Genomic DNA, 25,732 nt, shown 5'->3' with positions numbered 1-25,732 from the left:
CATACTTTCCAACAGGAATTTCTTTCGGCAGATGATAATGTGACCAGAAAAAAACCTTATCAGTTTCAGAAGAGGCAAATGACATTCAGTACCCAAAGAGTTAATCTATCCTAATTTATTCCCCCCCCACCCCGCTCGCTCTCTCTCGAGGACACTAATGTTAATTGTAGCATCTAACTGCTGCCGTGACAGTGTTTGAATAATTCAGACCACAATAGGGTTTCAACTTAGGTCCTACCTGGTCTGTATCGCTAAATACTTCATCACATGGAGCACCTACTAACAAAGTCAAGGGCTCAGCTGCTCCAAGCACCATTACTAGCGGATAACCAGTGAGACTTACCAACAAAACTAAAATGTCCCTGGCTCATGGTAACCTTATCGGCCCCCAACATCCTTACCAATAGAAACAAAAAGAAGGCCTGGAGGATTTAACTCATCAGCAAACAATATATGAACAGACCTAAAATGTTCCTGGCTCTGTATATCCCGTAATCAGTGAGCCTTACCAACAAAACTGAAAAGTTGCCAGCCCAGAAGTAGGTTGCCCACCTGTAATCCTGAACTGGGGAAAGATCATGATGTGACAAGACCCAAGGAAGTGGAGTGGGGACAATATCTTATAAAGTGAGAGGCTTGCCCTCAACAACAGGACAAAAGTAAATTCTTATTTGGTCAGAAATGTGATTCACAAGGGGAATTTGATCTTAAAAGGGCCATTTAATTATAATCCAAACATTGAGTGCTGGCAGCCTTCAACCATGAGGGGCATCATCGCCAAGCCTATCCTCACCTGTCATTCATGCTGTGTGCTTTCCAGCAGGAGTCCTCAGATATGTAATCAGAAGTGGGAATCCTGAATGATGTTTTTCTTCCCTAGCCTAGGGTCATTTAGGACCATTGTGACACCCCTAATGCCACCCTGGCTAAGATCAGATACTATCACAGCTCTGGGATTGAACTTGGGACTTTCCTGTTCTGCATGGCTCAGTTCTGGAGCAGGAAATTAATTTACTTTACTGAGCTTTCAGGGGAGTGTATTCGCAATTTTAAAACTAAATTGGATCACAATAAAGATATGAGTAAAATATGGCAGTGGCAGCACAATAAAAGAACACTGGGGAGGTTGTGATTATTTATTTTTAGAATCAAAGGCAGGGCAAGTTTGAACCACAGAGACATACAGTTCGAACACTAGCTTCGCTTCATTTCAATAATATGTACACTTGCATAAGCCAAATGCTGCAATCTGATAGACTGTCCCCCGTACATATTTATAGATCAGGTTAATGGTTAACAGACCACATTATATTTTTATAGCAGCAAAGTGTTCATCTGAATAATCCAAAATGTTCCAAAGGGAAATTAACCTTAGTGGTATTTCTCGGTAAGTGTACAGATGACTGCTTTAGGAAGAAATGAGAAGCAACAGTAAATATAATTATATTTTTCCAAGAGAGTGACGGAGAGAGACCAGTTTGTATATAGCTGTCCTCTAGTTGGGGAACTTAAAGGCACTCGTGTAAAGATATCTTTCTCTCTCTCTCTCTCAGAGAGGAGACTCAAAGACACCAGTCAATGTATAGATCTCTCCGAGGAAATGATTGGGTAATTCTAATTAGTGTACATATACTTACGTAAAGGAATAGACTGAAGGACACTTGATCATATATAGATATCTTCCCAAGGGAGATACTGAGAGACTCCAGTCATTGTACACCTATCTTTGGAAGGAAGTGACTAAGGAATACCAGTTAGTATAGAGACATCCCCCCGAGATAGATACTGAGAGACCCCAGTCACTGAAGTTATCTCTGAGGGAGAGACTGAGAGACACTGATTGGTGTATAAGGACCTCTCTTTATAATATATAGAACTATGGATGGCTGAGAGTGAGTTTCAAGGCTGTAGTTTAATTGAAAGTTTCAAATTACTTCATAAGCGGGCACAAAGTGAGTTATCTATCAATAGCATCTAAAATCCTAATTTAAATTACAGCCTTAAACTCCATTATCCATGTTGATTTTACATAACATATACCATGGTATTAAAAGTAAAGTTGAAATACCATAGATTAAAGAAGCTGTTATGATATTGTTGAGTTATTCCAGGACGGGGACAATCAGTAAATTAATTTTCAGTTCTGAAGCAAAATCGTGAAAGAATTAATCTTTTGTGGAGGAGTCCAAAACTGGGAGTCATAAATATAAGATAGTTACTAATAAATCCAATAAGGAAGTCAGGAGAAACTTCTTTACCCAGAGAGTGGTTAGAATGTGGAACTTGCTACCATATGGAGTAGTTGAAGTGAATAGCATAGATGCATTTAAGGGGAAGCTAGATAAGTACATGAGGGAGAAATGAATAGAAGGATATGCAGATAGGGTTAGATGAAGTAGGGTGGGAGGAGGCTCGTGTGCAGCATAAACACTGGCATAGATCAGTTGGGCCTAATGGCCTGTTTCTGTGCTGTAAATTCTATGTAATTAAGAACCTCGGACAAATTAAGTTCAAGATCATATGGTAGTTCCAATGACTACAGGTCTGCTTTATAAAACAGGCTGACTGAGCAGCTGTTTAAATGTTGGCATTACTGCTGAACATAAGGCCTCGCAAAACTGATACTAAACTCCTGTTTCCTGGCACTAATGACTGGTGGCATATTTTGCCAGAACTAACAAATACTGCTTGTTATCTGTGATACCTTTCCAGAAACATTTCCACTAGAACGATTCAACCTACATGTATGAGAGGTTGCCCAGGTTCTTAAACATTCGATTCTTGATGTTGAGAATGTTGATCTCCTCCAAGCATCTGAAAAATAAAAAAAACAGGAACCATTAATGTAAAAGCTGATGTGCACCCCAAAAAGCCAAATGCTGAGCTAGTTTGGGGCATTGTGACCAATTTTGGGCATCTTACTTTAGGAAGGATGTCAAGGCCATGGAAAGGGTTTGAAGAAATTCACTAAGATGATACTAGAGAGGAAACGCTTTAGTTATGAGGAAGGACTAGAGAATTTGAACAATGAAGGTTAAGAGAACGTCCAGTAAAAGTGTTCAAAATTATGAGGGGTTTTGATAAGGTAAGAAGACAAAAACTATTTCCATTGGTTGGTCAGTCAGTAACTAATGGGCATGAATTTACGATATTGACCAAAAGAAAGAAGGGTCAAATAAGGAGCTTTTTTTTTTAACACAGAAGGTTGTTAGGACATGGAATGCTCTACCAGAAAGAGTGGTGAAAGCAGAATCCATAATAGCTTTTGAAAGGGAAGTGGATAAATATTTGAAAAAGAAAATAATTAAAGGGGTATGGGGAAAGGGCAGCGAAATGAGACTAAGTAGATAGCTCTTTCAAAGACCAGGCTCGGGCTCAGGCATAATATGCCGAATGGCCTCCTTCTGTGCTGCAAAGCTGTATGGTTCTAAGATTCTATATGATTCTATCTGCTGGTTTGTGATGGAAAAAGGTTAATAGACTCACAGTGGTCTCTACTTTGTAACGGTTATCTTGTGAACTTTGTGAGAAGGTAATTAACTCATTGACCAATTTATGCTTAATTATACTTAACCTAGTTGAATTTTTTGAGGAGGTAACTAATGTGGTAGATAAGGGAGTGTCTAAGGATGTTATTTAAATGGACTTCCAGAAGATATTCAATAAGGTTCCACACAAGAGACTGTTAACAAAAATGAGAGCCCTTGAAATTGAAGGTAAACTATTGACATGGGTAGGGAATTGGTTAGGGGGTAGGAGACAGAGAGTAGGATAATGGATATGATCTCAAATTGGCAGGATGTGACTAGTGGTGTCCCCCAGGAATCTGTACTGGGGCCTCAGCTTTTCACTATATTTATAAATGATTTGGATAAAGGAATAGAGAGCCATATATCCAAGTTTGCTGATGATACTAAGCCAGATGGCACAGTAAATAGTGTAGTATGGACTGTAGGGGAATCAAGGGATATGGGGATCTGGCAGGAAAATGGAGTTGAGGTCGAAGATCAGCCATGATCTGATTGAGTGGTGGAGCAGGCTCGAGGGCCATATGGCCTACTCCTACTCCTATTTGTTATGTTTTTATGTTCTTAGATGGGAGCAGAAAGTTGCAAAAGGACATTGATAGATTAAAAAAGTGGGCAAAACTGTGGCAAATGGAGTTTAATGTGGGGAAGAGTGAGGTCATCCACTTTGGACCTAAAAAAGATAGATCAGAGTATTTTCTAAATGGTGAGAAGTTAGGAACTGTGGAGGAGCAGTGAGATTTAGTGGTCCAATTACAGAAATCACTAAAAGATACTGGAAAGGTACAAAAAAAGGTACAAAAAAAATTAAAAGGCTAATGAAATATTGGTCTTTACCTCAAGGGGGCTGGAATACAAAGGGATAGAAGTTATGTTACAGTTAGACAAAGTTCTGGTTAGACCCCATTTAAAGTACTGTGTTCAGATCTGGGTATCGCAACTCAGGAAGGATGTGTTGGTCTTGGAGGGGGTGCAGTGCAGATTCACAGAATGATACCGGGGCTAAAAGGGTTAAATTATGAGGTCAGGTTGCATAGACTGAGCTTGTATTCCCTTGAGCATAGAAGATTAAGGAGTGTTCTAATTGAGGTGTTTAGGATGATTAAAGGATTTGATAGGTTAGATAGAGAGAAACTACTTCCTCTGGTGGAACACTCCAGAACAAGGGGGCATGACCTTAAAGTTAGAGCTAGGCCTTTCAGGGGTGATGGCAGAAAGCACTTCTTCACACAAAGGGTAGTGGAAATCTGGAACTCTCTCCCCAAAAAGCAGTTGAGGCTGGGGTTCAATTGAAAATTTCAAAACTGAGATTGATAGATTTTGGTTAGACAAGAGTATTAAGGGTTACGGAACCAAGGTGGGTAAGTGGAACTAAGATACAAATCAGCCATGATCTCACTGAATGGCGGAACAGGCTCGAGGGGCTGACAGGTCTACTCCTGTTCCTATATTCCTAAGTTCCTATTATAGTCAATGGTTTGCTGTGAGTTTGCACTCACTGGGAACTGGGTTGACATTGCCAAAACACAATTCATTTAGGTCCTTACAGCCAGCAGAAACAGGAGACTTTCATTCCATCAGTCTGGGCTGGATTCAAAGTCATGTCCGAGAGTTGAAAGGAATGTATGTAATGATACTTTGAGAACATAATATGGGGGCACCACTGGAGAGGTGAATTGAAACTGAGACAGTAAATTTCCAGGGAAAAACAATTATCAGGAAGGAGTCAACCAGGGCACTCCTAGTCAAATTGAGTTGGGTGGTCAGCCTTGACAAAGAGACACCAGTTCAGAGGTGCTGTCTCTGTAGCTAGGGAAGGAAGAAAAACTGGACAAGAGTTACCACTGGGCTAAAATCATTACTTTTTGGTGGCTAGTTCAAGGAGGTAATAGTGAAGGTTTCAGTGATGATTGCCCACCAACCCTCTTGTCTGCAGTTGCTACTTGCCTTGGGATACCCAAAACTGGAGCATAAATGATGTATATCATACTAAATTACAGGTCACCCACAAGTGGCTATTTTAACAAAGCTAGGATATAGCCCAACCTTTTTTTTCTATTGAGCTTCAGTTTGTTTCTTCTCTAATTTTTGTTTATAAACTTGGAGTTCAGCCATGTGTTCACCACACTATTGAGTTTGAAGATGGATAGTCAATTTTAGCCATCTACAGCGAGCCTGGATTTGGCTCACATTCAATGGGAAAGTTGTTACCTCACCAAAAGAAAACTGAACATCCTGTAACCAGATGCATAGTCTACCAATGATCAAAGCAAGATAAACTGTACTCACAGTGACTTGAGAGTAACAAGGTGGTCGAACTGATCCACGTGGATATAGTTCATAGGGTTTTGAGATAAATTCCTGTAAAGCACCAGAAAAGACATTCTAAATAACAGAACTTGGTAAAATTTTCAGTTTCCAAAAGGTCCGAAAAATATTTAACTTTAATCTTCCAGCAAATTCCCACGTTGTGAGTAGTTCATAATTCTTTTTTCCTCTTTAGTTTCCTCTCCTTAAGTCATTAATTTCTGTATGGATCAGTTCCATACCAGACAGTGCACCTACCATTGGGGGAGCAAATCTGCAATTTTCAAATAGTGTGTGATACTATTATGACTGTCATGTCACAATGAGTCTTTATTATGTTTATGGCATGACTGCTAAAGGAGCACAATAGTGATACAATTCTGTAGACATTCTTGGAATTTTGTAAAATAACACACTGTCTGGATGCCTGGGCAGGAGAGAGGAAATCATGAAGATCACTGTGAGTAAGGCATTCCCAATTTCACCTTTAGACTTGTGTCTTTGCAATCCAGTTGCACTGCAACACCTCTTATGTGCTTTAAAAGCAAAGACTACGAGGCTACAAAGAGGTTTCACCATGAAGTAAAATGCATACAGGTCTGCCAGCCCCCACATCAGATTCCTCCCTCTAGCCCCTCTGATGGGAAACAGTTATAAGGACTGTGTAATCTTGCATCCATTTAACTGACTACTGATATTACAAGAGAAAGAAACACCTGCTTAACTTGTGATGTATGTGTGGGATGCAAAGGAGTGTGTGATATCCATGTTTATTGATGTTGATTTTTTCAGACCTATCAGGCTAGTGCTCCCAGATTGCGATTTGCCCTGTACATGGTACTTTCTTTTATAAATATTTTCTATATATTTCACTTGTGTGAATTAATTCCTTCATATGTTTTTCTTGCTTTGTTCTTACTCAGGTAATCACATTGAGCCAAGGTATAGTAGAAAAATTACAACGATTTTTCTCAATCTCCTTGCCTCTCCTGTTTTTCTTTTCTTTCTCTCTCATGCCTCCCTCTCCTCCCATCTCTTTCTATTTCACCTTTTCTCACTTACTGAGTCTGAATGAGGAAAGACGATGTGACCCATTACACTCCCTTTCCTACAGACACCATTATAAGTAACAGAGAAGCTCTTCAGCCCATTTAGCTCACCCTCCACAGAAACCTACATTTCCCTCAGACCAAGTACAATCTATCCTATTATAGACTTTATCCAGCCAATTGCCTGAGGGAACAATTTGTATAAATAATTGATTCCAAGAGTAATCAAGCAAAACATCCATCTTTTCATCTCTATTATTCAACTCTGGCTTGCTGCCCTCCACAGACAACATTCATACATACTCCCACCACCTCTCCTCCAGCATTAGCTGCAAAAGAACTACAGTGTCCTGTGCAGCATTTTATAATTTTAGTTTATACTAATTCCTATAACCTGCAATCCACTGCCTGAGTTCAAACACAGAAGAAGTCACTATTACACAATCAGTGAAGCAAGGCCAATGTTCTGTTGCTGATTGCATCTGGGTGCTACAAATGCATTATTTTTATTTTTATTTGTGGAGGTATTCATGTGCTTTCTGAAACTGTACGTGGCATTATTAAGAGCAGGCTATATTAGGAATGGGATTGGACAAAATCCTTCTTGAATCATGATAATCCTTCTGCTGCTGGAACCAAAGACCCACCATCTGTGGAGAACAATTGGCCAAGATTGAAAAATGGGAGTGTGGGATGGATGGATACTTTGGATTTTTGCTTAATTACCTTTGGGGATCAGAGAGAAATTCTGCAGAAATTATTTTTCTTTAGAGGCTAAATTATTGAGATAGATATCTGGATAGAATAAATGGTGCAGGATCTGTGCAAGGAAAAGGCTTGATGGGCCAATGGCCTATTCTTGGTCCATGATTTCTCATCTTCTTAAGAATGGAAGAGATAAAAGTGTGACTGAATATTAGAAAAGGAGTAAATGATGAGAATTCAGTAACTTACAGCTGTTGCAGTTGATCAAGCCCTCTGAAAACCGAGGAAGGCAATTCCTGAATCTGATTTGAAGATAAGTCCCTTAAAAAACAAAATAGACAAACTACATGAATAAATCAGTGCCACACGAAATACATGGACCCCAAAATTCCTGGGAATCTGCTCTGATGGTATAAGTGCGGTGAATCAGAACCCTTACCAACCTCAGCTCAAAGCTGGAGGCCGCATTCCCAATCATAGGGATGGGGCCATTTGGGCACTTCAGTGATTTGATTTACCAACCAACCAATATAAATGATCTATTTATTCACTCGTTTTTTCATTTTGAATACCCATCAAAATCCCCCTGCGTTCTGCTGAATTTGAGAGAATACAGCCCTAGTTCTAGCCTTTCCTCGTAACTCAGCCCCCTCATCCTGGTTTCATCCCAGTAAATCTGTGTTGCACTTTCTCCAGCGCTATTGTATTTCTCCTATATTGAGGAACCCAAAACTTCACACTGTATTCTAGATGTGGCCTAACCAATGTTTTGTACAGTCATTGTGATTTCTTCACTTTTGTTATCAATGTCTCTCGATAAGAACCCCAAAATCCCATTTGTCTTCTTAAAGGTTCCCACTATATTAGGCAGGCAAATGAAACTGCCCAACCTATGGCAAATTTCATTTTATTTTCCCTGTATTTTTCAATTTTATCCCTCCCCCTACTTCCTCCGCTGATGATATTCCCTCCCCTCCCCTTCTCCTCTGACGCCTTGCCCAAGTAGCGATTCTTTGTGTACAAGATGTAGCTCCTAGACTTTGCACTCTCGGAAATTAGGGCATGTGGTGCGTGTAATTTACCAACCATTTAAATTAATGTTTGGAAAGATGCGCGCAATTTCCGATACGTGATCCTGGCAAGCATTCAATCGGGTAACGATCTGACCTTGTACTTCTGGCTCCTGATTGAATTACCCTGATTGCATGCCAGCATACTATTCAATCATGGGGTGGGAATGTGGGGGGTCGGGGAGGGTGTGGAGTGGTTTGGGGAACATAGCCTGGCCATTTCCTGTCTTGAGGAGACATTTACCCTTTCCCACTTCCAGCACAGGTTGCTGGATGGCAAAACAGGGAACCCTAGCAGATTTCCCCCTTTCTAACTGGAGGTAGTGAAGCCAGTTGTAGTAACACTACTATTGGCCTGGTAAAAAGCTAACTCAGCACAGACCTCGGGATTAAACCTGAACCATTCCTGATCTGCATGGCTCAGCTATTCGCGATCGTAACCTTAAAAGCTGAGCAACCGGTGGAGAGAATTTTAAAATTTGAAACAGCTGATAGATCAGTATTAAATCTTCAAAGCCAAAGGTTAAGAATTTACATTAAAAGTTCAAATTGTTAAAATTACTTTTCTTCCCATTTTACAAATGAACTGTTTAACTGAATGATGTCATGGAGAGTTCAAATCGAATGGCTTTAGAGTTGATTTATGACGATATTTAGTGGAACAGTCACTTAGAACTGGGTGGTGGGAGGGGAGATACAGCAAGTCTCAGGATAAGGGGTCGGCCATTTAGGACTGAGACGAGGAGGAATTTCTTCACTCACAGGGTTGTGAATCTTTGGAATTCTCTACTCCAGAGGGCTGTGGATGTTCAGTCGTTGAGTATATTCAAGGCTGAGATCGATAGATTTTTGGACTCTAGGGGAATGAAGGGATATGGGGATCGGGCGGGAAAGTGGAGTTGAGGTCGAACATCAGCCATTATCTTATCGAATGGCGGAGCAGGCGTGACGGGCCGTGTGGCCTGCTCCTGCTCCTATTTCTTATGTTCTTATGTTCTTAATCTATAACTGAGCACAAAATTGAAGGAATTTAGATTTTTAACCCGTGGATATTGGAAGGTGATCTTGCTGTGCCGGTGATGTGCAAGAGCAATTAGTGCTATTGGCTGCAGCCACGAGGAGAAGGAAACCTGGGTGCTTCCTGTGCTTTAAAGGCACTAGTACCATTAAAGGGCAGGCGCTAAAGCCCAGTGGAAGACCAGAAGGATTTTTGTTTGCAGGTAATGGGACAGGATCATTATCTGGACAGCTTTTGATGAAGAAAGCTGAGCTTAAAGATTAACGTATGAGTGCCAGAAGCTGTGAATTGCATGTGTACGGTTCTGATGTTTATTTAAAGCTTCTGAACGAGTTTGTGATGCTATGACATAGCTCTGATGGCAGCAGCACTCCAAAGAGTCCAGATGCCACCGCACCTCATAGGAAGAGGGAGGTGGTTTGATTGCGAGGCTTCTTTTTTTTTTAACTCCAGGTGGCATGAAGCAGTGGTATGGTACGGGGTGACGAGAGATGCCTACTCTGTGATGCAGAAACAATTGTTAGTGGTTCAGGAGAGGGCCAGGTGAATGACTTTAGCAACTGTCAAGGGGGCTCGTTGTTGTTTACTGTCATCTGCGTCCAAATGAGCCATATCACAGAACGTGCTGGGGGTTGAGGGGGGGGGGGTGGCAAAGTACTGAACACAGACTCCATCACTAAGTTAAAAGTCAGTCTGCAATAAGTTCTGAAGCACAAAACCATTTTTTTAAATTGAAAAAGTATAAATAAAGCACTATCTTGATAATTCCGGCCTGTCGTGTAAGACTGACATTGGCCAAACAGCAGCTGAGGAATCAGTAGTGCCAGGTTTATATGGGGAATGTTTGCCCTGGAACAGCATGTAATTCACATCGCTGCGCCGTCTTCAGGCACAGTCAGGTGCAGATAAGAGAAAAGCCATAAAGGATGTACAGGTGCAGTGCTACTCAGGAGCAGAATGGGAACAAGGGCATAACATTTATTTTTTTTCTGCATTGCATCCATTTGTCAGGCACAATTTGGGAGTGGGGCAGAGGAAAATCAGCCTTTATAATTTTAATTGGGTGTATTAAAATGAAAAAGGTTGAGAAATCACAGTCGAGAGGTTTAGGCAAACAGACACTTGCAGTTCTATAACCGAAGCAAAATACTGCGGATGCTGGAAATCTGAAATAAAAGGTCTGAAATGAAAGGTCATCGACCTGAAATGTTAACTCTGTTTCTCTCTCCACAGATGCTGCCTGACCTGCTGAATGTTTTCCAGCATTTTCTGTTTTTACTTACAGTTCTATCATGAGTTGCATTGTGGAGAACGTATCTTTATCAACATGTCTGATTTTATTGTTGCGGAGAACCCTAAAAGAAAGAAAATATTCTCGTTGGAACATAATAGTTAGTAATTTAAGCTGTGATTTTAAATAAAAATACAGTCTTTATAAAAATATAGGAGGTCAAATTGATCTTCGGCGATAGCGCAAAACGGGCTTTAGAGAACTGGCAGCCTATTTCACAGCCTGCTCAATCCTCATTGCAATTGACTTCAATGAGAAGAAAATCAATGGAAAGGAAAATTGAGCAGAGTATAAAACGGACTGCTAACTTGCTATCGCCCATTTTACAGTGTCACTGAAAACGTATTTCAACCTCATGGAATCTAGATGGAGTAAGCGTTAAAACAAAAGATATAGAATATGTACTTCAGTTGTTGTGTTTGAAGAAGACTTGTTTTACTGCACACAGCACGCAGCCTTTATAATAGATGCTAATATGTAATAATATTATAGAATTGTAAAGGAATATCTCAGTTAAGGAAAGTGTGGTCCTGCAGACTCGACCTCACTGAGAGGCCAGGGAGGTTGATGGAGTCAGCATCAAAGGCTTCAGTTTTTCCGATGTTGAGCTGTAGGCAGTTTGTCAGGAAGGATATATTGGCCTTGGAGGGGGTGCAGTGCAGATTCACCAGAATGATACTGGGGATAAAGGGGTTAAGTTATGAGGAACGGTTGCATTTACTAGGTTTGTATTCCCTTGAGTATAGAAGATTAACAAGTTATCTAATTGAGGTGTTTTTGATGATTAAAGGAATTGATAGGCTAGATAGAGAGAAACTATTTCCTCTGGTGAGAGAGTCTACAACAAGGGGGCATAACCTTAAAATTAGAGCTAGGCCATTCAGGGGTGCTGTCAGAAAGCTCTTCTTCACACAAAGAGTAGTGGAAATCTGGAACTCTCTCCCCCCAAAAAGCTGTTGAGGCTGGGGGTCAGTTAAAAATTTCAAAACTGAAATTGATAGGCTTTTGTTAGGCAAGGGTATTAAAGGTTACAGAACAAAGGTGGGCAGATGGAGTTAAGAAAGGCTCAGCTATGATCTAATTGAATGGTAGAACAGGCTCGAGGGGATGGCTGGCATACTCTTGTTCGTATAGTCCTATTCATTTGGGATTTAAAGCCAGAGTGACAGTCAGGTAGTAAAATAACAGTGCTGGAGTAATGGTATGACAGGGATAGAGTTGGATATGATCAGCAAACAGCATCCTGAGACAGGAGAAATTATAATGGGGAATAAGGAAATGGCAGAGACGTTAAACAAATATTTTGTATCTGTCTTCACAGTAGAGGACACAAAAAACATACCGGAAATAGTGGGGAACCAAGGGGCTAATGAGAGTGAGGAACTTAAAGTAGTTAATATTAGTAAAGAAAAAGTACTGGAGAAATTAATGGGACTAAAAGCCGACGAGTCGCCTTGGACCTGATGGCTTACATCCTAGGGTTCTAAAAGAGGTGGCTGCAGAGATAGTGGATGCATTGGTTGTGATCTTCCAAAATTCCCTAGATTCTAGAATGGTCCCAGTGAATTGGAAGGTAGCAAATGTAACACCGCTATTCAAGAAAGGAGGGAGAGAGAAAACAGGGAACTGCAGGCCAAGACATCAATCGTCAGGAAAATGCCGGAATCCATTATTAAGGAAGTGGTAACAGGGCACTTGGAAAATCATAATATGATTAGGCAGAGTCAACATGGTTTTATGAAAGGGAAATTGTGTTTGACAAATCTACTGGAGTTTTTTGAGGATGTAACTCGCAAGATAGATAAAGGGGAACCAATGGATGAAATATATTTGGATTTTCAAAAGGCATTCGATAAGATGTCATGCAAAAGGTTATTATGCAAGATTAGGGCTCATGGGGTTGGGGGTAATATATTAGCATGGATAGAGGATTGGTCAATGGACAGAAAACAGAGAGTAGGAATAAACGGGTCATTCTCAGGTTGGCAGGCTGTAACCAGTGGGGTGCTGCAAGGATCAGTGCTTGGGCTCAGCTATTTACAATCTATATTAATGACTTATGTGAAGGGACCGGGTGTAATGTATCCAAGTTTGCTGACAATACAAAGCTAGGTGGGAACGTAAACTGTGAGGAGGACACAAAGAGTCTGCAAAGACATATAGACAGGTTACGTGAGTGAGCAAGAAGATGGCAGATGGAGTGTGATGTGAAATGTGAGGTTATTCACTTTGGTAGGAAGAATAGAAAAACAGAATATATTTTAAATGGTGAGAAACTATTTATGAGGGCTTTGGTGAGACCACACCTGGAGTACCGTGTAAAGTTTTGGTCTCCTTACCTAAGGAAGGATATACTTGCCTTAGAGGCGTTGCAACAAAGGTTCACTAGATTAATTCCTAGGATGAGAGAGTTGTCCTATGAGAAGAGATTGAGTAGAATGGGCCTATACTCTCTGGAGTTTAGAAGAATGAGAAGGGACCTCATTGAAACATATAAGATTCTGAGAGGGCTTGACAGGATAGATGCTGAGAGGCTGTTTCCCCTGGGTGGAGAGACTAGAACCAGGGGGCATAGTCTCAGGATAAAGGGTCGGACATTTAGGACTGAGTTGAGGAGGAATTTCTTTACTCAGAGGGTTGTGACTCTTTGGAATTCTCTACCCCAGAGGGCTGTGGATGCTCAGTCGCTGAGTATATTCAAGACTGAGATCGATAGATTTTTGGACTCTAAGGGAATCAAGGGATATGGTGATCGGGCAGGAATGTGGAGTTGAGGTCGAAGATCAGCCATGATCTTACTGAATGGCGGAGTAGGCTTGAGGAATCATATGGCCTACTCCTGCTCCTATTTCTTATGTTCTTATATAGAAATGGATATTATCCTTGGGGTTAATATTGTCCAGGGGTAACCTGTACATGATGAATAGAAAGGGAACAAAGAAGGAGTCTTGTGCGCACCAGAAGTGAGTGTTTAGGCATGGGAGGAGAAACCATTTGAATAGCGAAGGTGACTACATTGGAACAAGTAGGACTGGAACCACAAAAAAGCAGTGCCACAGAAATGGACCACTGAGAAGAATAGAGTGATCAAAAATGTCGAAAGCTCTGGAGGGATCGAGGAGGAACAGTGAGTTTAGAAGCTGGGATTGAAAGGGGTCGAGGGATCACATGGTGGCTTCATGCAGTAAATTTTCGATTGTATGATTCCATTGGGTGGGAAGTAGCATTGCAGGCCTGCCGTTCGCCCAATTGAATTGGGGCAAGACCCAATTTGCATGGTCAAGCCTCACTAGAGTATTTTTGATGAGCTGCCAACGCTGAATGAGTGCTGACAGACAGCTTGCCAATTGCGGGAAGTGGGGCAGGAAATCCAGTGACTCTAGTCAAGCCAGAAGTGTTACGTTGGGGGGTTGGGGGTGGAGGGAGAAAATTCTGGGGAGGGAAGGGGCTTGGAAAGACTGGCAGTGGTCAGGAAGATTCTCCTAGCCCTACAAAAATTAGTGGTACAACTTTTTTTTGCCCCGTTTTCGGCGAGGTTCCTTTAAGCACCATTGGTTCAGTTGCTCAATGCTCAGTTCCAGAGTGGAGTGTGGAGAGTGTACACAGTGTCCATTGAAAAACCAAAATTGCTTCAGGTTCACTCATACAACATAGGACTATGATTTGCATATTTAAGTAAGTTCCCGCATGTTTTTGGTGCAAGCACCGCGTGCCTGTTTCCTGGCCCACTCTGAAATTGCAGTGAGCCGGATGTCAGCAGGTACGGGGTGGTAAGTGTTGCACTGCGACTTTTGTCCGAAAATCTGCCCCAATTAGTCTAAAACAGAGGACTGGCTCCATAGACATACTTACAGGACAGTGATCTTGCTGCATGTCTGAAATGTTGCTTTCTTGATTGACAGAAGATTATTCCCTTCTATATCCCTGTTTCAATTGAAGCAAAGTGTGAAGATTAGCAGGTATGCAGTGCAAGGACATGCATCTTCAAAAATTCCATTCGATCCTATCTCCTGCTTCTTTTCCCCGTCACATTCAATTTTTCCTTTGATTTTCTCCCTTCTTCCCCTAAAAGCACTATCTCATGTTTAGGTTGAAGTTCTCTGAGCACTGAAAGTCCTCTGATACAATATCCATAAAGCCGATTTTTCATATGTGATTCTAAAGAATGAGTGTCAGAAAGCTATGCAACCATGTGATGCATTATGTGTACATGAGCGTGTATGTATTTTATATATATACATATGCACACACATACTTTACAATAGGGGTCTAGGCATAGAAAACTCAGTATAGACTAGGGAACAAAATCTCTAGAACTTCCTAGGAGGAGGCATGTACCCCTTGAGCTAGTTGGATGCTCTCATCGACTTCTTTCTTGGATCATTCCTTATGGAAATGAATGTTGGAGTGGTGTAGCACCTGGAATCTCCACTGTGTCATGTCATAGATCAGCAGAGCACCGGTTGAGACCTATAATTGCCCACAGAGTGAATTGCTTACTGATCTTAGGTATGATTTTGCAAGGAGGCATTATGCAGAGATGAAGTGCTACCTCCACAATGGCAGGCTGTCAAAGGAACAGTCATCCACTGTCATGAACCTCCTAGCATTGGATCAAAAGTGACATTGGTAGACACATGAGAGCAGGTCAGTTTGGATATGGTCTCTAGGCAGGGAGACCAATTGAGAGAAAAGGAAAAAAAAATCATTGTCCGCCATTTTGGAAAAAAGGGAAATTATGGGATGTTAAGATCAAGTGCAATATCTTTAGCTGTTATGCTAACTTTATTCAGTAATCACAATAAACAAACTGAGATTGGTTTAAAGTGAGTTCATCTATGTACTTTAAACAATAGCAAACAGATGAATAAATGAAGGCTGCCAGGTTTACGCGGGTAGATTTTATAAGCCTTATAAACAATTCAACTAAAATATTATTTTGAACATGCCGTAAAATCATTTGTTTATAAATGCAAACATGTTCCTTGCAAGAATATTTAAACTGACAGTAATGTATTCTTCTCATTATGTCTTTGCTTGTCAGTTGCTTGTTGGTAGTCAGTGTCAGCTGCGTTATATATTACTATGATTGGTGTGGAGGAAAGTATGTTACACTAATGCATAATGAAAGAAATTGCATTTATATGGCACCTTTCACATACTTACGGTGCCCAAAGCACCTCAGAGCCAATTAATTACTTTTGAAGTGCAGTCACTTTTTGTTTTGTAGGCAAAAGCAGCAGCCAGTTTATTGCATAACAAGATTCCACAAACAGAATTGAGATAAATGACCTGACCAGGTAAATTGTTTTGGGTGTTGTTGACTGAGGGATAAACGCCAGGACAACTCTATTTCTCTTCTTTGAATAGTACCATGGGATCTTTTATTTCAATCTGAACAGGAGGGAAGGCCTCGGTTTAACATCTCATCAGAAAGACAGTCCCTCCAACAATGCGGGACTGCCTCAATACTGCACTGAAGTGTCAGCCTAGATTATGTGCTCAAGTCCTGGAGTGGGGCTTAAACCCACAACTTTCTGACATAGAAGCAAAAGTTGTACCACTGCACCAGATGACATCATGGGAAAGGAAGCACTATGTGAGGGAACATCACAAAATGCTTTACCTCCTACTCCAAATGTATAATATAGTACCTTTCCTGGACAGCTCAAAACTACTTTTTTTTTTACAGGCTTATTTTCTGGGCAAAATAACCCGTTTTAACTAATTGAGGTGTTTAAGATGATTAAAGGATTTGATAGGGTAGATAGAGAGAAACTATTTCCTCTGGTGGGGGAGTCCAGACCAAGGGGGCATAATCTTAAAATTAGAGCTAGGTCGTTCAGGGGTGATGTCAGGAAGCACTTCTTCACACAAAGGGGAGTGGAAATCTGGAACTCTCTCCTCAAAAAAGCTGTTGAGGCTGGGGGTCAATTTCAAAACTGAGATTGATAGATTTTTGTTAGGCAAGGGTTTTAAGGGTGACGGAAACAAGGCGCGTAGATGGAGTTAAGATACAGGTCAGCCATGATCTAATTGAATGGCAGAACAGGCTTGAGGGGCTGAATGGCCTCCTCCTGTTCCTTTGTTTCTATTTTTTTCCTGCAATTTTTCTTCCTCAGCTCAGAAGTGAGTGACGTAACCAGTTGCTAAGATGTGCCAGGGTCCATCAAAGTATGAGCTTCCTTCCGATTCCCTTTCAATTAGACATTATTGAGAACACAAACCCACAGGGAAGATCCTTTCCACAGCCAGGATCAAGATTTCAGGACTGTGGGGTGGAGCAATCACAGACATTTACTGTATGACGTGCATTGGTACTGAATGACCCATTCCATTTCTTATCTCATTATACATTTTAAGGAAATAATGAGTACAGTTCAACATGAATGCAAGTCAATCGCTGACAGTGTTGATGAGAACAAGACAGTGGGTCCTCCACTGTCCATTCATGACCTCTCAATATCTGTACCTGGTTCAGTCAGCATTCAAATAGTTTAAGTGTTTTATAAGGCACTACTGTGCAGTCTCATACTTACAGCCAATTCAGTTTTGGGAGTTCTGCACAGATGTTGGGAATCTGATCCAATGAATTGTTCATCATATATCTAAAGAAAGAAAAAGGACAATTTTTTCTTTAAAGAGTTTTGTACTTAAATTCGAAACTGTGCTGAGTTGAAACATTGGGCCAGATTTTGCTGGAGCAGGGCATCTCGCAGAGTACGCTGTCAGTTAGACATTTTCCTGCACCCTTCAGCTCAAAAATATTTTGCGTCATAACTTGCTGGAAGTACGAGCTGATAACAGCAAGGGCAACGGGGTGTCTGAGACCTTAGTGAACGGCAGGAGCAACAGTGTATCTCTTTAACCAATGAGATTTAAGGATTGAGAAAGAAACATAGGAACGACAGAGAAGGAGGGTAAATTAGAATGGGTGCATTACAGTCAAATCCGGTACAGAAAGAGAAATAAAGAGAGGGAAAGAAATATTGGATTAAGAGAGAGAGGGAAAAAGAAGACAGAAAGGAAAATTAAGAAAAAAAATTAAAAATTTGACATTTTTAATTTGACATGCAGGGATGAGACTCAACAGTTTAAATTGTTCCCTTTCGGGACCAGAGAGGTTGATTGACATTGCATTAACAATTATCACATCGTTAAAAAGGTACTTACGCTGTAAGTTCCAGCCCTAATTTTCTGCAGCGAGTTTAATGGGCAATTAATGTGCAAATCCAGCAAGTTCTTAAAAATAACGGGGAGGCTAAGGGCGAGATGCCTTTTGTGCAAAGCAAACGGCGGAATGGCATAAATTAGCCAGCAAATCCTGGAGATTCTCAACTCACGTATCTCTTAATCCCCTGAACTTACTGGCCGATTTACTCATTAATAACGGCGTGTGTCGTTAACATGCAGTTATTTTTCCAGCAACGTCCAGCCCATCCTATTTGAAGAGGAGGAGAAATGTGTTTGCCAACATTCCTCCCTCAACCAACACCACTTCAAAGTCATTAATTCATTGTTTGTAAAATGCATTCAGATGTTTTGAAGAAATTAGCTACATAAATGCAAGTCTTTCTTTCTGTGGGATCCCTCCTATCCACAGTCTGATTCGCCAATCTTGGGCAGAATGTGGTAAAGTGGGATGTACGATACACGTAAGTGAGCCTGTACCTGGCATGGAAGGATGGCAGAAAAGAGGTTTGAGATTGTGTCTTAATACAAATATTTGTTAACAAATTTAAGCATAATTTCAGTACTTGCCAATGTTAAGTAAAAAAGTAAAGCTTTCCGCATGTTAGAGAAAAGAATCAGTCTCAGGGTTTCAAGGAGTACTGTTCATTCCACCTAAGAACTGATAAAAGGGAATTCTGAATAATGTTCAAAAGGCAGTTTATTTTGAAAAAAATTAATTGGGGGTCATTTTAACCCCCTAGGACGGGCGGGACAGTGGTGGGGGGGAGGTGGGGTGGTTAAATTGTTAAAAATGGGACATTTGACCCCAACCCGCTATGAACGCGCCAACTTCCGGTTTAACCGGGGTGGGGTGGGGGACGGCCAAGTAACCCGCTCTCGAGAGGCAGGTCAGCAATTATAATATGTTAATAAGACTCTGCCTCAGATTTTGTTAGCAATTTGAATGTAACACCTCCAGCACGGGTTTCCTGGGGCGGTAGAACCCCGACAGCTGAAGGAAGGCGAGAACTGCCGGATTCAGCAGGTAAGTGCTTTTCCAGCACTGCTTGAGGGCCAGGAGGAGCAGCAGTGCTTCCCCCCGGACCCCCGAGCAAACCTGCCATGAACTCCCGAAACCCCCCCCTCGCGATCTGTTGTCTCTCCCCACCGCGAACCGATCTCTCCCCACCGCGATCCGATCTCTCCCCCCGGGATCCGATCTCTCTCTCTCCCCACCGCGATCCGATCTCTCCCACCAGGATCCGATCTCTCCCCCTTGCGATCTGATCTCTCCCCCTTGCCCTCCGATCTCTCCCTCCCCTCGATCCGATCTCTCCCTCCCCTCGATCCGATCTCTCCCTCCCCACGATCCGATCTATCCCTCCCCTGGGTTCCGATCTCTCCCCACCGCAATCTGATCTCTCCCCACCGCGATCCGATCTCTCCCCACCGTGATCCGATCTCTCTCCCCCCCTGTCATCGGATCTCTCCTTCCCCATCCGATCTCCCCCCCCCCATCCGATCTCCCCCCCCCACCCCGTCATCCGATCTCTCCCTCCCCTCGATCCGATCTCTCTCCCACCACCATCCGATCTCCCCCCCCCCGTTATCCGATCTCTCTCTCCCCCCCCATCATCCGATCTCTCTCCCCTCCCCCCGTCATCCGATCTCTCTCCCACCGCCATCGATCTCTCCCCCCCGTTATCCGATCTCTCTTTTCCCCCCCCCATCGTCCGATCTCTCCCCCGTCATCCAATCTCTCTCCCCCCTGTCATTCGATTTCTCCCACTGTCATCCGATTTCTCTCTCCTCTGTGATCTGATCTCTCCCCCTTTCATCCGATCTCTCCCTCCCCTCGATCCGACCTCTCCCCCCTCACCATCCGATATCTCCCCCTCGATCCAATCTCTCTCCCCCGTCATCTAATCTTTCCTCCCATGATCTCTCCCTCCCTCCTCCTCGGTCCCTGGCTGCTGCCTTCTACAGCACGGGAGACTGCACACGGGCCGGTGAGTGAGCGAATGAATGGCTGGGCTCAAGGCTACAGCCTGTCTGTGCGACACACCTTAACACCTTGGGACGTTTTACTACATTAAAGGTGCTAATTAAATGCAAGTTACTGTTACTGTGAGTTCTGGCTCCTGAGGCTCACCAGCTGTCAGTTCCAATTGGTTCTCTCAACTCAATTCTTCAGAAAAGAAAGCAGCAGATATTTTCTGATTTTTAAGAGGTGCTGATTCACAAAAAATGCGTTGCTGGAATTGTGGTGAAGTAAACATTGTAAATTGTATATAGGTTCTCAAACTTTGATGAATGGGAGCGATTTATGGTGATTGATTAAGTCACATTCTATTTTATTACATGGGATTCTGGGATTTTACTAGTATTTTGTTGATTTCTTCCTGTAATATCATTTACATCTAGGGTCACTGAATGAAAAAGTCAAATTTAATTTTTTATTAAATGCCTCAATTTTTACAGGTTTTCTGGGTATCAAATTTCACAATTCCATCTATTTTCCCATGTAAACCATAAGTCAGCAGCCTTGACCATATTCCTACATGTTTGCTGCAATCACTAGAAGGGCAAAAAGAGTAGTTGGAGTTTTTCTAGTATTTTGCAATCCAGCAATGTTGGTGGTAACTGAAGGAGAATTGCCAACACTTCTGTATACAATGAAGTACAGTCAGCCTCTTTCCATTGCTGGCATTGGTCCAGATCGTGTCAATCAAACATGAACAATCAGGTCTCTCACAGCAGCCAGTGAAATTGTTAGAAAGTGACATGAACAGAATGGTCATGTGCTTAGTATTAGTTAGTGAGACTAGAAAGCGCAGCTAAATGTTTGAACGGTAACCTGATCACTATTGTCTGAAATTCTTTGGAAATTACATTAACAAGGCTGTTAAAAAAGCATACTGGATCCTTAGTTTTATAAATAGAGCCATAGACTGTAAAAGCAAGGAAGCTATGGTAAACGTTTATAAATCACTAATAGCTAAGCCTCGGCTGCAGTATTGTGTCTAATCCTGGGCACCACAATTTAGGAAGGATGTCAAGGCCTTGGATAGGGTAAAGAGGAGATTTATTAGAATGGTACCAGGGATGTGGAGAGACTGGAGAAGCTGGGATTGTTCTCCTTAGAGCAGAGAAGGTTAAGGGAAAATTTAATAGAGGTGTTCAAAATTATGAGGGGTTTTGATAGAGTAAATAAAGAGAAACTGTTTCTACCAGCAGGAGTGTCGGTAACTAAAAGACACAGATTTATTGTAATTGGCAAAGGAACCAGAGGAGAGATGAGAATTTTTTTTTCATGCAGTGAGTTTTTAATGATCTGGATTGCACTGCCTGAAAGGGTGGTGGAAGCAGATTCAATAGTTTCTTTCAAAAGGTAATTGGATAGATACTTGAAAAGGAAAAATTTGCAGGGCTATGGGAAAAGAGTAGGGGAGTGGGGCAAATTGAATAGCTCTTTCAAAGAGCTGGCACTGGCATGATGGGCCGAATGGCCTCCTTCTGTGCTGCATGATTCTATGATTCTAACAATTGGAAAAGTAACTAGACTACCAATGCGACTACTCAAAAGGAACACCCCAGTTTTTGTTTATTATGACTGAAGACTGCAAGTTCCTGTGTAAAGCCCAACTTCAATTAAATAATTTCTGCCCCTGTTAGAAAAGCACCAGGCCACATTGTACAAATCCATGTAATGCAAAACCCCATGATCCATTACTACCATGTCAGAAAGCTATACAATCCACAGACAAGAGCCCTGTCCATTCTGGACAGAGAAAGGACTACCAATTTCTAGCTACTGACTGGGATCCATGGCCCTGCCTTGCTGATCTGTTATGAGTAAAATATTTGCAATAAGAAAAGCACCAGTCAATCATTGACTACTTACAGGAAGAAAAGCGACTTCAGGCCTACAAAGGACTTCTGTGTGACAATTCTTATAAAGTTGTTATCCACAATTCTAGAACAGAAAGAGAATTTGGATTACCAAGTGACTGATCTCTTAAATATTCATAGTTCTTTACAAATGCACTAACGAAATGCAGCATTCTAGTGTACACACCATATATCAAAGCCAGCATTAAGGATTGGGTGGCTGATTGAATTTGTAACCTGAAGTGACTAGAATTGGGACAATTTTGGTTACTACAGGATCAGAATTGGCTGTCCCTTTAAAAAAATGTATTACGTGTAATTGGAGCTACTGTTCTTTTACATTTGAACAACATCATTGTGGGGATCCTGTTGTGATAATAGGTGGCAACATCTGAGTTTGGAGCCTTAGCAATTCTATGTAAACTATTGGAAGGTATGTATCTAAGTCCTGGTAGCCAAGTGACTGGGTATGCATCTATATCTTAGATGTTCTGTTGGTGGAATACACATACATTTCACAGCAACCTGGTGGGAGGTAGAATATGTTAGGGATCAGCTCCAAATCTATAAAATAAATCCCTCATACTTTAACGGAACTGGAAAATATACTGTCTTGTGATATGCATCCATCTGATACGGTAGCCTAGTTGGAAGGGGATATAAGGCCTCATGGTTGACTTTGAGTCTTTCTGAACCTATATTCTAGTTGTGAGGGGTGTATATGTTCTCATGGTGGTGGGGGTTGTTTATTGAAGTCCTGATAAACTAGATGCGAGAGGATGGTACGTGGTCTCATGACATATAGCTGCCCAATTCCTTTAGTCTAGTTGCAAAGGAGGTATCTCATCTCTACAGCTAGTCTTCCTGCCTAGTTAAGGAAAACTACTCAAAAAAGTTTTCAAATTGATGAATCCTTTCTATTAAATTAGAAATCTTCTTCCTCAATAAAACTTGGTACAAATGCTCGCAACTTGGTGACCTTTGGCAGAGCCACTCTGTAACTGGACAACAGAAGTGCACGTGATTACCGCAGGTCAACTCGACTTCTTACTTCCTTTCCCTCCCTCTGGCAAGGTGCCCACCATGTAGTCAGTGTTTTCCCACTGCCCTGGCCACAATCACAGTTACAATATACTGCATTGCAAAGTGTATGATGTTTATCCTCCACATTGCAAGTTGCAGAGTATTTCTTCAGAGGGGGAAGAAAACTGGAAGACACCCAGGACCACTCTGAAGGTAACTCCCAGCAGTTCAGTAGCTTATCTTTTCAGGGTGCAAAATGGTGTGTGGGGAACCAAAGGGGAAAAAAATAACAAAATATACTTTACCTTGCCCCCCAATCAAAAAAAAATCTCAGATCATTTTAGAAGTGTAGCAAAGAAATGTTATTGAAATAAATGATGTGGTTCCTGCATCTTTGAGATCCAAGTTCTCATTAGCAATGCTGGACCTGAGTAGCTAGGTCTTCTACATCAGCTATGTGCATGACCACCACATGTGCATAGTAGCCTATTTTACGTGATATTGTGGGAATATGATACTCTTCAAAAATATTAATCTTTGATATCAGCATGGTTTTGTGAGAGGAAAATCATGTCTCACGAATTTGATTGAGTTTTTTGAAGGGGGAACCAAGAAGATAGATGAGGGCTGTGCAGTAGACGTGGTCTACATGGACTTTAGCAAAGCCTTTGACAAGGTACCGCATGGTAGGTTGTTATATAAGGTTAAATCTCACGGGATCCAAGGTGAGGTAGCCAATTGGATACAAAATTGGATTGACGACAGAAGATAGAGGGTGGTTGTAGAGGGTTGTTTTTCAAACTGGAGGCCTGTGACCAGCGGTGTGCCTCAGGGATCGGTGCTGGGTCCGCTGTTATTTGTTATTCATATTAATGATTTGGATGAGAATTTAGGAGGCATGGTTAGTAAGTTTGCAGATGACGCCAAGATTGGTGGCATTGTGGACAGTGAAGAAGGTTATCTAGGATTGCAACGGGATCTTGATAAATTGGGCCAGTGGGCCGATGAATGGCAGATGGAGTTTAATTTAGATAAATGTGAGGTGATGCATTTTGGTAGATCGAATCAGGCCAGGACCTACTCCGTTAATGGTAGGGCGTTGGGGAGAGTTATAGAACAAAGAGATCTGGGAGTACAGGTTCATAGCTCCTTGAAAGTGGAGTCACAGGTGGATAGGGTGGTGAAGAAGGCATTCGGCATGTTTGGTTTCATTGGTCAGAACATTGAATACAGGAGTTGGGATGTCTTGTTGAAGTTGTACAAGACATTAGTAAGGCCACACTTGGAATACTGTGTACAGTTCTGGTCACCCTATTATAGAAAGGATATTATTAAACTAGAAAGAGTGCAGAAAAGATTTACTAGGATGCTACCGGGACTTGATGGTTTGACTTACAGGGAGAGGTTAGATAGACTGAGACTTTTTTCCCTGGAGAGTAGGAGGTTAAGGGGTGATCTTATAGAAGTCTATAAAATAATGAGGGGCATAGATAAGGTAGATAGTCAAAATCTTTTCCCAAAGGTAGGGGAGTCTATAACGAGGGGGCACAGATTTAAGGTGAGAGGGGAGAGATACAAAAGGGTCCAGAGGGGCAATTCTTTCACTCAAAGGGTGGTGAGTGTCTGGAACGAGCTGCCAGAGGCAGTAGTAGAGGCGGGTACAATTTTGTCTTTTAAAAAGCATTTGGACAGTTACATGGGTAAGATGGGTATGGAGGGATATGGGCCAAGTGCAGGCAATTGGGACTAGCTTAGTGGTATAAACTAGGCGACATGGACATGTTGGGCCGAAGGGCCTGTTTCCATGTTGTAAACTTCTAAGATTCTATGATTCTATGATCATGGTTCAAGTAATCTGAAAAATATATGCCAATGGCTCCAATGTACTTAATAATCCCTTACTATTGAGAGTGTTGATTGCATCATGTTCATTCGTATCTGAAGGAAGAATGGAACTAGCAATAGTTAATGGAAGAAGGGCCAGTAGAGATTAAATCTCTTTTAAAAGCGCTAACTATGTGAGTGTCTCCAAACCATAGAAGTTGCATTGGAAACCTTGGCCCTTAATAAAGCCATGTGGAAACATTAGTAACTTGGTGAAGTATCATTTTCCCTTCTTTCTTCTCTTTTCTCTGGATCCAGCTCTATCTCTCTTTTTCTCTTTACTTTCTACAGTATAAGCCTGTGTAGACAAGCCCATTCTATGTATTGGCGCCACGTTAAGCAATGTGTAACTTGTCTAGAGAGAGGAATCTATGCAAAACTTCAGCTTCCACAATATCTCTGACCAGCAAGTTTTAAACCATAAATCATAGCAAGATAAAAAGATTGAGCTACACCAAAGATAAGCCTCTAACATAATCAGATGTGAAAAAGCTCCAATACAACACGGACTGTATGTACCAGCAGTGATGTTAATTCATGACCATGAAACAAAATGTTTTTGTTTCACTTTATTCACCATCTGACTGGCCCAGGTAGTTGGCTGGTATTGCTGGCACCTTGCATTCAGAGAATATACTTTTGATTTCTTTATTCTGCTCAGCTTATCATCTCTGCTTGAGAGATAGAAAGATGGCAGGTAGAGGTTATGTCATCTCCCCACACAGGGCAGAGAGAATTGGAAGGGAACATCATTGCCAGCTTGCAATTAATATGCCTACTGCAGGCTGGCCAAA

General features: G+C 41.7%; 1 protein-coding gene across 1 annotated transcript in view; it reads right to left on the bottom strand.

Moving 5' to 3' along the window:
* rxfp2l (relaxin family peptide receptor 2, like) overlaps nucleotides 1–25,732 on the bottom strand; it is a 51,469-nt gene that overhangs the window by 11,001 nt on the left and 14,736 nt on the right. The window contains exons 8-14 of the mRNA XM_067996748.1: nucleotides 22,045–22,116; nucleotides 17,507–17,575; nucleotides 14,820–14,891; nucleotides 10,960–11,031; nucleotides 7,838–7,909; nucleotides 5,817–5,888; nucleotides 2,743–2,814 (exon numbers count right to left, since the gene is read on the bottom strand). Coding sequence (XP_067852849.1) covers nucleotides 2,743–2,814; nucleotides 5,817–5,888; nucleotides 7,838–7,909; nucleotides 10,960–11,031; nucleotides 14,820–14,891; nucleotides 17,507–17,575; nucleotides 22,045–22,116 — 501 coding nt within the window. The remainder of the gene's footprint in view (nucleotides 1–2,742; nucleotides 2,815–5,816; nucleotides 5,889–7,837; nucleotides 7,910–10,959; nucleotides 11,032–14,819; nucleotides 14,892–17,506; nucleotides 17,576–22,044; nucleotides 22,117–25,732) is intronic.

This window comes from Heptranchias perlo, chromosome 15, assembly GCF_035084215.1.
Source record: "Heptranchias perlo isolate sHepPer1 chromosome 15, sHepPer1.hap1, whole genome shotgun sequence".
Lineage (NCBI taxonomy): Eukaryota > Metazoa > Chordata > Chondrichthyes > Hexanchiformes > Hexanchidae > Heptranchias > Heptranchias perlo.
This window is presented reverse-complemented; position numbering and strand designations above follow the sequence as displayed.